The sequence below is a fragment of the Diprion similis genome, chromosome 8, assembly GCF_021155765.1.
Source record: "Diprion similis isolate iyDipSimi1 chromosome 8, iyDipSimi1.1, whole genome shotgun sequence".
In the NCBI taxonomy this organism is placed as follows: Eukaryota; Metazoa; Arthropoda; class Insecta; order Hymenoptera; family Diprionidae; genus Diprion; species Diprion similis.
Window position 1 is genome coordinate 13,938,584 of NC_060112.1, and position 12,125 is coordinate 13,950,708.

Here is a 12,125-nt window from a genome sequence, read left to right on the forward strand (position 1 = left end):
CATGTTCAGGGGTGTCAACTGAATATAAATGCAAGTTGGTGTCACGGGGGGTGTCCACGTTAGCCGCCATCTTGGAAAACACGTTTTATCAAATATCTCGTGAACCGTGCATCGTACGACAAAGATAGTACAGATCATTTTCGTAGATAATAACATTCTCTACAACTTTTATAAATAACTTTTTTCCGTACAATACATAGATTTTTATTTATAGCGCTCCAAACTTTTTTTAATTTGTTTATTGCTAAATATATAGTTAACGGTTGATGATACATGAAAAATGGTAATAACCAAATTTAAGTTTTAAGTTTAAGAAATGTAAAGTTTAAGAGCTATGACGCTGTAAAGGCCGAGTGGACGCAGAATATCCACGAGATTATAATGCTGTATATTGAATCATGCGCCTGTATATTTTAGTAAAGCTGTGGAGTTGTTCACCGAAAAGAACGTTGATCCAAATATAATAGCTCAAGCTGGAGAACGTTTTTTTATTGGGCTGTATGGAGGTGATGAATCGGAAGCGGAAAAGTTTATTAATTCTCTTCGATACAAATGCTTCGGGAAATTGAAGAGTAAGACGAAGCTGAGTCTATCACTTCTACCTCCAACCCGAGATAAGGCACGTTACCACTCATTCAGAGCCTATCACCAGGTTCAAACTTGGCTTGGATTTTACCATGAACCTGAAAAATGGGGTTGGAAGCGGACTTCAAACGGGCTTGAGCCAATTCGGACTGGTATGGCTCCCGCAACATCAAGTTTACTGCAAATAATATCTTGCAAATGCACCAAAAACTGCGGGGCTGCCTGTGGATGCCGAAAAGCTGGACTTAAATGTTCAATTATTTGTTCCAATTGTAGTGGACAAACATGCGACAATGTACCTGATACATTTGATGACATCGAAGACGAAATCGATGAAGATGCAACTGTCGATTCATCTCTTTTATCTGTAACGGTGGCAGACGGAGCAGAAGACAGTCTGCAAAGCGATGAGTGTCTTCCTTCATCGTCGAAACAAATGAGACTCACTGCATAAAATAACGTGCCACTTTTTGTATGAAAATAAATGTTTCAGTCCGTTTTTGTCAAAAAATTAATTTGCATCAATTAAACTCTGTTATCCCCTTCTCCACCTTTTCCTTCTCATTATTATTATTATTATTTTTTTTATTATTATTCAACGCAATCAATCTAATCACGGATCCGGGAGTCCGTCATTCCGTGCATAATGTATTTCCCCCGCCATAAAAGAAAAATAAATAAATAAATTCATCTTATAAATAATATATTAAAAATATCATATAATAATAACATTAATTATTATTTATAATAGTAGTATTTATAATTTCTGAACATCTTATGCCGTTTTATCCGATACGAAATGTTTTCCGCTCGTAGTAACGAGCAACATTTCCACTGATAATTTACGAGGTGCAAGTTTTATCAAGCTATAGCTCTTAAAGTATACATCTCACGAAAAAAAGTTTCAGATAAAATTTATAGAAAATTTTATGTTCTACAAATTTGGTTATTACCATTTTTCATGTATCATCAACCGTTAACTATATATTTAGCAATAAACAAATTAAAAAAAGTTTGGAGCGCTATAAATAAAAATCTATGTATTGTACGGAAAAAAGTTATTTATAAAAGTTGTAGGGAATGTTATTATATACGAAAATGATCTCCACTATATTTGTCGTACATGCACGGTTCACGAGATATTTAATAAAACGTGTTTTCCAAGATGGCGGCTAATGCGGGCACCCCCTCGTGGCACCAACTTGCATTTATATTCAGTGGACACCCCTGAACATGTTCCAACAATGAAATTTGGCGTGTAGAAGATTCCAGAGAAAAAATACGCGGCTCTTGGCCTATACTTCTACTTACAAGTAATTGTTAAAATAGAATTACCTAGTGCGTGCATTGATTCGGCGAGCTTACCATAGAAGTGACTGAACGCTCCTGCGTGAGCATGTGGTGAAGTAGTGCGGTTAGATATACCTTCTGCCATATTGGTTTCGTTTTCGATGTAGTGATGATGGTGGTGGTGGTGGTGGTGGTGGTGGTGGTGGTAGTAGCAGGTGAGAATGAATGAATGAATGAATGAGCGAACGAACGGACGCATCCCCGAACAAGTGGTGTCGGGGTAAGATCATTACATAGTATAGACAGCGAATGAACATGGCATTTGTACATCGTAAAAAATTGCTGAGTAAGTGTGATTGGCTAAGGAACATTGATTATCTAGTAAATGATTTTGGCGAACGGACCTTGGCCTGAAACGCGTTTACTTCGACTGTGGAAATAAAAAGTATCTGCCGTAGGGTTATTATTGCCATATTAAACCTCTAATAGGCATAAATGACACGCCGATGCATCGTTTTAAAGTGAGATGGTGCATTGTGTGCTTTGTAACGTGTTCTGATTGACGGCAACTAAGCTGTGACAGGTGAATTTTTGAAAAACTGAAGACTTACCAGGAGGTTCCGTCGACGTCGACAAAACGATTTGGTACTCAACAGATCCCAGCTCGTTTCCTGCTTCCAAAACGTACTTCTTCTCGGTGTCGGACTTTTGAACACTGTCGATAGTCAGACTAATTTGCCAATACCCTTTGCCCTGTAATGATGAATCAAAACACATTTACTTCCAAGGTCAAAGGAATAGAAGCAAAGATTTCGATTCGTACTAAATATATTCGCAGATTGTTGTACTTTATCTGATTTCAAATACACGTGAAATATTCAACCGGGGTTCGTCGTCGAGGATACCCTTTGACAGTTTCGAAGATGTTCAATGGAACTCGATATCGAAAGTGTCTCGGGATTCAGGGCTTTTGAGTGAAAGGTACGGGTCGGGGATCAACAGCCGAATGGGAATCTCAAGAGAGCCGGGAATAGTGAGATACTTGGGGCACAGGGAAAGCGATAACAAGATTTCCCGATAAATTTAATTGGAAATGAAGAAGGTGATATTATCTTACTAATTCGACTGCTCTGGATGACTTGATGCGATTGCTCTCGTCAAATCGATCCTCGTCGACCTTGTCTTCGTCAATACGCCACATGAATTGCGGTCGAGGATTCGCTTGAACCGTTACGTTAACTGTACCAGGCTGACCAATAACGTATCCAAACCTTTCAATTGTGGGCTGGGGTTGCGGCGCGTCTGAAAAACACAGCAAGCGTTATCCATCCATCCATGAGACGTATTTTACATGTGCAGGCAGAGCTTGCCAGACTACAACAAACTCACATAAGACCGAGATCTGCCGTGTTGCTGAAAGGGGTCGATCCAGAGCGAGGTGAGTAGCGTCGCAGCGTAACACCTTCCCGTTGTCAGTCCAAGACAAGACTCGTGTCGCATTTTGAATAACCAATGTGTCGTTGTTGCTGTCACGAATTACTGGTCTCTCCTCAAGACCGATTTGTTCGTCGCCTGTGATAAAGGGTTAAAATTTCAGTTAGGAAAATGATGGCGAAAGAAATGAATCAATGCTGAAGCGACTAAACTTGTGACGGATTTTGTTGGTGCTCGTTTACGTGAGACACGAAAAAAAATTCGTCCCCGATACTTACCCAAAAATATAGACACGTTTGCAGCTGGTCGACCACCCTTGACACTACAGCCCACTTTCAGCGTTTCTCCCTTTTCGAAATTTCTTGGATCACCACGACGTCCGGGATAGACCATCATTTCAGGCATGAATGGAGCCTCTGCAAAATCACAGTTATTTAGTTATGTATTGGTCAAAATTCACCTTAATTTCTTACGGAGTCGAGCAGTCAGTTTTAATCGCCCGTTTCATCCGCGCCGCTTGTGTATAGGTACTTCGACACGGTGTATACTTTGGTTTGCGGCGCTTTTATGGTTTCCAGTCAAATTTCTAAATACATATTTTTTAGCACTATTTGAAATAAGTCTGGAGTAAGAAATCCGAGTAACAACCGATTAATACACTATTTTCTCACGTTCCTCTTGGGTCGACTTATACTGAATGCTGACAAATGGGCAACAGCTGCTCATTGCATTAAATATTTTCATACCATTATTTCTGATGATTTCTTCCATTTTTCAACAGCATGCTAAACAGTATTGGATAAGATCCTCCTAATATCCATTCAATCTCACGTGTCACATATTGTACAAGTAATTTCCAAAATCGACAGACCACAGCAAACAAATCAACATTGACTCCAGAGTGTTGCATACTCACTGGCAACGATGATTCTCAAGGTCTTGTAGCTCTCGGATCTGGCAGACTTCGGAGTGAGGCCGCACTTGAATATGCCGTCGTGTGTTGCCTTGATTTGCGAGATTTGTACCCCGCATTCTCCAGCTTCCAACGATTTGCCGTACCACCCAATTCCATCTTCGGGCGGCTGATTGGGCTCGAGATACACGGTCGTTTCGCGAGGAACTTCAACGCGACAGGTTCTCAAAGGTACGCCCACGCTGCAGAGTATCGTGAGGTTTTGTCCAACGCGCACCGTCGTCTCTCTCGATGGATTGATCGAGATGTCAATGTTCTGCGTGTCGGCTGAAAACAAAGAAGAAAACACAAAGCTGTGATAACTATCGGAGAAAATGACGTCGATTTCCGGACCAAGCAGGTCTCCGCTGATTGAAAGGAAAAGAGCTAAGAACCGTCTTATTGTTGCAGCACTACATCCGAACGGTAGACAGCAATGGGGTTCTAGCTTCTACTTATAGTTATCTGCTCTACGAGAGAGTGATCATAAACCTTCGGTGGCGCGTGTTACGTGGTGTGATTTCAACCGCAAATAGAGCTTGCAAGGCGCGAACAACGAGGCGCGGCGAAGAAGGAAGGCGAGCACAGTAACAGCGTCAGATTTATGGGGCAAAAAGTGAAGTTGATTAAAACTCAAGCCAACCCGCTCCTTTCCCAGCAGCTTCAGTTCTCTGCGGTAAAATACAAACTTGAACGAACTATAAGCTTACACTCACCATGTACTGGTCGCCAAAATGGTCGCGCAACCCCGGGAAAGGCACGAAGGGTTGCTACACTTCCCCCTTTTGCGGTATAGTTCATGTATTGTATAAGCGAACGAAACTTTTGACACAAAAAAGATTACTCGAACTTCCTTTATCAAGTCGAGTCGAGAGGAGCAAAGCTTTGGTTTTCATATTTTTGATTAAGAAACGAGACATTGGGTAAAACCGGTTCCACCATCCGCGACGTTTCTATTCTTCCATATAGTATATTATTATATATATATATATATATATATATATAATGTACACGTTGCTACCTAACTTTTCGTTCATTTTTCACCTAACCCGACTCGCGCATGCAGCGATTGATCATCGAGATTTTTGTATAGGTAGATATTTGACTAAAAAAAACTTACAGGAGCGACTATTATGCACTAAACAAACGAATATGCGAGGAGAATATTCTATAGCAAGTATAACAGACCTCGGATGAATAGCTTTTGTTCACATGTAATTGATGATTTAACGATCGTAAGCCCGAGGAAAAATTACAGAAGGGCTAACGGTTGTACCAAACTCGTTGCGGGTTGTGAGAGATTATCTTGCAAAGTGTGAGTATGTACTATATTATATCTGAATCTTATCTTTTGTTATATTGATGGATATTCGGATTGACGTTCGTCCCTTTTTACCGGGGCCACGTCAAGCTTATCTCTCATTTCCGATCTCCCGTCATTCCGGATGCCACGTCGCGGCAGAAACGTTAATAAAAACACGCCGAGGGTTCATGACACGCAAAAGTAATTGATTACACTGTACGCAGTATATAAAAAGATCCGGTTTTGATGAACTCGATTTCAAAATATATTGTATCGGCGAATTATAATAAATATAAGAAAAATATTGTAGTAATTGAAATTAGTAAGAGGTGTACAATACAACCGTTCTCCAAATACGTGCATTGATACTTGTGCTTTCTATTCGTATCTTTGTCCGCTCTTCACTTTTCCCAAGTAGCAGTTTACTAGAACTGACGATGAGAATCGGAAAATCCATACGTTATGTTCCCGCCAACGGCAAACCGGTAATCGCTCTTCCAACGTCAAATTGGGAGTTTTCACCGAGTGGGAATCCGTCTTGGTGTCATCAGGAGGCATCTAGACTGCTGCCTCCAGTACCGTGTACTCGCATAAACGAGCATTAAGCTTAATACGATAAACGAAGACTCGTGCGAATTGCTGCAGTCGCAAATGCATATTGCATTATAACGACGCGATATTGCAGTCGAGGAGGAGGAGCGAAACGTCTGTCGCGAAATGATCTTCGTACATCAACGCTCGCTTTTCTTCAATCGCCTTCTCATTCAACTTCCGCTGCAATTCTCCGAAGTGTTCTGGCACTAAGATTGCAGTAACGTTGATGTTGGCATTAAATTTACCTTTCGGTCCATTGAATTGCCAACGTTTTGATTCTCAGCGTGATTTGGAACTTTGAACAGCTTCAGTGTGGCGACTCAAGTCTTGCCGGGGAATCGATTTGATCGGCATTATGCAAACTGCAGTACGAGTTATTCCAAGTCTCGCGACTCGAATGCAGCTCTATATTTTCCGAGCTTAACCATCCGTAAAATCGAAATAAATCCTCGAATCACGAGACGGCAATTCGCCGATCGTGTATATGTCTCGTTTTTCACTAAAAATAAATTTGCAATTCAACAGCTCTCCTGCTCGAGACCAAAAAAAAGAGTGAGACACCTGTTGGTATTTGTCATACGTATATACATAAGCCGGGAAAGAGCCGATCGGAATGACTCAACGCACGCAGCTGGTATCCCCCGCCATTTCGCAAACCCCTGCGTATTTTAGTGAGTTGAAGGGAGTAAATTTTCGGCGAGTGAACGGCGTGACAAACGTGCATATGTCATAATGCGTCTGTAGGTGATGATAATAAAATGCAGAAAAATGAGCGAGTGAAAAAAGAATATATAAATAATATAAATATATAGGTATGTAGGTATATAGGTATACGTAAGCAATATTCGCTATCGCGTACAGCCGGCGCCATTCATCGTTCATTCCCTCCTAGATTCAAGGCACTGCAGGAAAACCATGCGGCAGTTGATTTTCGTTCACGTTCTCCTTCTCCGGCGCTCGGTCTTAGGCACTTGGCTCATTCAGGTTCGTACTTCGTGTTCCGGGTGCGAGACGGAGGGTTGCTATAGCCCTTTTTATTTACGACATCCTACATCATCGCCAGCGCCTTTTTTTCACCCCGAAAGCCTCTTCAGCCTCTTTCCTCGCACACCTTTCCAGGGCGAGTTGATGTGTTTGTTATATACATGCAGACTCGCTCTGCATAATAGGTGCAAAGCGGGCTTTAACGACAATTAAAGCTCTGCCACAGCTCCTCGGAATGATTATATTCTTCGTCGTTCATTCTAATTTCACCTGCCTACTTTGACAGGTTTCAACAGCTTGATAACCGGTCAAAGCTAAGTGGTCGGGATGTCCGTAAACTAATCGTTGAATGTCTATGTTGGCATATCCCGCGCCTCAGGTTATGGTGTGCATTCAATATTAGGCTAATTCAATACTGCAGTCGGCTGCGGACGAACGGTTAATATTATTTAATTTGCATATTTCATTGCTGTATTGAACATGTCAAATGAGATATTTTAGAACAGTTACATCACCTGGCCATTCAAGCTTCTAATACCGAGGTTCACGTGATTATCGAAACGGTGAAAATTATATTTGTGAAAAGTAAACACTCGTCTATAACCTCAATGATTAACAATCGTTAAATTTCACGCTCGCGTTATACGTATGATGGTAAATGAAATTATTTTACTACTGTTTTTACAGCGCTGGAGCAACAGCCGCAGAATATTGTGTATGTCGGAAAGTGGCCAATTATCACGGATTCTACGAAATCGCAATATTAGATTAATAGAATTCATTCCATTTCTTTAATTTCTGTGTTAAATAAAAATTAATTGGACTGTTTTTGTTAAGAATTGCGTATAGAATGGGGCTGTTAGGCCCGTTTTCACGTTTGAGATACCCGGACTTTGATATTGTAGATACATAGGTCAACATCGAAATCGACCAGGACACCCCCTTAAGGGCTAATTCATTATTAATTCGAAAGCCATCTTTGGAATTTTTCCGCTTCCAAGACGTCAAATATTGTCTTTCACAAGTTCAAATGCTGAATCGTGGAGAGAATTTTCAAAGTTATACTTAATATCGATAAATCATCCCGCGTACTGAAAGAGAGTTCGAGACGCGGTTGCAGGCCGATTTGTTTTTATTTTTAGCTCAGGCTAATCATCGTGCACCGTTATCACGTACGAGGCTATAATTTCGTGTCAAGTTTGGCATAGTAATTACAGAGAATCCGTGACTTGTGTCCTCTCACGTGCGGCGTTCTGACACGAATTATGCCGAGTGCTAGTAGGCGAGAGTTACCGCACGGTTGATCCAACGAGCCCTGTAATTTTTCCCCTCAATGAGGGCTATTGTCATTCAAAATACTGGGAAAATAGCAGCGCGACTGTTAGCGGTTGTTGGTCAATAGTCAATTTTCAAAAGCCTCGCCCTGCTCTCCTGCGCACGACAGTGAATGAGCTCAATCAACGCAAACGTTCCTCATTTTCGTGTTCGTACAGCGTTTCATATTTTTAGAATTTTCTCCAACTTCAGGATGGTAATGAAGCTGATTCAATTTATTCTAGTTTAATGAACTTCGATTAAGCCGGCCAACTTTTAGTTATTTTTGTTTATTGAGATGGGATTCATTTGATTAGCGGATTAGCCTTGTTGTGGAAAGACAAATTTTATTGCTGTGTTTCATTATACATACTCGTGTCAGCCGTGAAATGAGGTGCATACATTATGTACACTTTGTGAATTTATTTATTCATTTCATTTCATTTCTCTCGACTCTGTGCGTTGAATAATTCGATACACGTTATGAAGACCCGTTGCTGTAATTTAAAATTGCGCATAAAAATTCGCGCACATCCCTGCAACTGTTTAGTTGAAACGAATAATACCTGAATTTACAAACGTAATCCCACTAATTAGATTTTCGATGAATTACTGGAATAAATAGAACAGTGGCGAATAGCGCTCTCTAATATTAATATACGTATATATAGGTCTAACATGAATGTGTTACCAAGTCTCATACCGCCTTCGGAGTAATAATTTACCATCAGCTCAGCCTATCCATACAAGCAGACATCGTTAGAGACTGAGAATTGTTATAAATTGAACGAAAACTGGAGGTGTAATGAAATAATTAAATTTTTTGCCAAGACTCCGCGAGGCCCTTGCATTTACCGGTGGGATTTTTACGCTTCAGAAAATTTAAGCCGCTCGTTAAACAACTCAGTTTACAATTCTTGGCCGAAAAAAAGTTATTCTGCTGTTATTGATTAGTTTCAATCCTCCATCGACACGTCGGGAAGTATGAAAGAAAAATTATTCATGCCTGGAGCTAAGACTCGTGGCAAAGGGATACAACCGAACGATGTTTTATTTCCAGTTAATTTCATCAACGCTTATAATTAGCACGTTTAGTGTGTACAAAGTACCTCCGTATAATATCAGCCGCGAGTTGGGTTTGATTAAAAATGTACGTAAAACCGTAATCAGAATCTCGTGGGCACGGGAGCTTAGCCGGAAGGATATTCGCGGAAATTATTATCTGAGCAGAGCCTAATGGGAAAGTTTAAAAATTACGGATCAGGGTTGATTAGCTTGCAGTACCTAATTCCCAGATATTGTCTTCGGAATGAAGTTCTTTTTATGTTTTATAGAGACAAGATATAGAGTATAAAATACGGTGACATACTCGTTGACGTAATAGAGGCAGGGGCTTTACTTTACCGTCAAATTCTGCAGAGTGGAACAAGACCAAATTTCGTTCTACTTGAAGCGAGTGTAACTCGCGAGTATAGGAAGAAAAAAAAAAAAAATATATATATATATATATATATATATATGATTGAATGATAATTAATGTACAAGATGGTTTATTACTTTTTCTTCGATCAATTTTGTAAAGATGTATACGCAAAATTGCTGAATATTTCATTAAATCGAGGTCGGTATGATAGAAAAGCATCGAAGTTATATTGATCTTTAAACTTAGAGTGGATGGTGAAAAAATGTGAAATTATACCGAAATCCAGAGATGGAAGAACGCGCATGACGGTAAATTTGTATTTCAGGCGAAACCAGATCGAACCCACGAAGACTCGACGAAGACTCAAGGCATGGATGGAGAGCAGAGTATCCCATGCTATAGTAATAGGAGACAAGGACTGGGTTTTGCTTTTATTTCAGAAGCGTTTGGGCGTGAATGAAAATATGATGAGGGCATTCCCGGTAATATTTGCGAGCCACGGTAATGTCGTAACTTCAAACGCTACGGGGAGAAAAGAAAGAAAGGAGAGAAAAAACCGATTACGAGAGAAAGGGTGCGGGAGGAATTGAAACCCAGAAATATTCCCCGAGCGTGCGTAATTTCGTCCTTTGACTTTTCCCGCTGATTAAAACGAGAGCATGCACAGTCACAATTCAGAGTTCTTGCGGTTCATGAACCGTAGATATTATACGCGTTGAATTTTTTCTTTCAATTTCAAACCGTAGAAAATAGAAAGTCCCAACTCCTCGAGAGCATTCAAATATGAATTACAATTCGTTACGCGCAGGACCAACGTGACAAATCAATATCATCAAAAGATATACGAGCTTGCAGTGGAATTCCGCATTGTTCGAATTTAAGACTGCGGGAAAGAGCTGATACGAATGTGATTTACGGTTCTCGCAGTATCGGCGGCAGGTTACATATCCTGCAACTCGCTGTCCTGGATTCGCAAAATAAACCGCTTAAACTTTGCGGTTCTTTCATGTACAAATCAAAGTTGCGGCGCAGTAAAAAATCACGACTATTTTGCGGACAAAATTTGATAGATTCAACGTCGTACGCGGATACATACGTACAGATCCTCCAGATTCAGCCGAGTCTCTCGATATCCACAGCTATAGAAACTACGTACACAAATAATCGTGCTGTGCTTCGATTTCACGGACTCGCCGGAAGTGGATTTCCGGCCAATTTCTTGACGTCTGTGGTAAGCCCGACTTTCTGCATGCCATTGAAAATTGAAATTTCCGCCAAATCTGCGCAACGATGAAAATGCACGTATAAGTGTGCATCGCTTCGCCAGAATCTGCAGGGGGATAATATCTCCGAAAGAGAAGTTCTGGATCTCGATTCAATTTTCTCTCGATAAACCGTGGCTTCCGAAAATTGCATATAAATGTAGAATTTTCCTCCGATCGAGCTGCGGGTCATCATCGTCCACACGCTTCTCACAGGAATTTAAGCCTGCAGTTTTTCCGGTCACTCCCGGTTTCTCAGGATTTTCTGTCGGAAAATGGCCACGGATGTGAGCGAAGAGCTGGGAAGGGGAATAGGTAGCGGTTCCGCGCAATTTCCCAGTGATTTCCAATTTTCTCGGATGGCCGCTCGCAATAAGGCGTCGCCTGAACTGCACGCCACGACTACCGAATCTGCATACAACTAATTCCGCCAGGACCACAGCCGCGCAGAGCTTTCCTCTGACCCCTCTATACAACGGGATCAACCCTCCACCCTTCCCGCCCTAAGCCCGCATAATAATTCTGTGGTTAATATTTGTTAATTCAGGGAAATTCCGCGGTTTTCCACACTAACCTGCCTTCCTCTTTGCAACAATCTTGTAGAGTTTAAATTACACCTGAATTTACGGGCTAGTTCTGTCGTGCTGAAATCGAATTCCAAGGATTTTCGCAATAGTCAATTTTTGTAAAATGGTGGATTGATATTTATCCCTAGTTGAACGTGGTGGTAATAATTTCGCTGAAGTAAAATTCCCCGACTTTTCCCGTCAAAGAATTCAGAATCCCTGACCTTTTTCTTTGATACTTAGGTCTTGTTGGGTAGCTTTTATCACCAAAAGCTCCAGAAGTTGTGCACCTTTAATATATAAATTTGAACTTAAAAATACGAAGTATTGCTTCGTTTCACATGAAAGATTAGAAATTGAATCATACCATTTTCGGAAGTTAGCTCAATCGAATTTACGAAGTATAGCTGAAATTTAA

General features: G+C 40.8%; 1 protein-coding gene across 8 annotated transcripts in view; it reads right to left on the bottom strand.

Moving 5' to 3' along the window:
* Positions 1-12,125, bottom strand: part of LOC124408561 (fasciclin-3) — a 233,954-nt gene that overhangs the window by 12,634 nt on the left and 209,195 nt on the right. For 3 of the 8 annotated variants that reach the window (XM_046885579.1, XM_046885576.1, XM_046885582.1), the window contains exons 2-7: positions 4,226-4,549; positions 3,588-3,725; positions 3,265-3,447; positions 2,993-3,177; positions 2,487-2,628; positions 1,921-2,013 (exon numbers count right to left, since the gene is read on the bottom strand). In XM_046885579.1, the coding sequence (XP_046741535.1) occupies positions 1,921-2,013; positions 2,487-2,628; positions 2,993-3,177; positions 3,265-3,447; positions 3,588-3,725; positions 4,226-4,549 (1,065 nt within the window). The remainder of the gene's footprint in view (positions 1-1,920; positions 2,014-2,486; positions 2,629-2,992; positions 3,178-3,264; positions 3,448-3,587; positions 3,726-4,225; positions 4,550-12,125) is intronic. The other 5 variants (XM_046885583.1, XM_046885581.1, XM_046885580.1 and 2 more) reach the window with 2 other exon arrangements.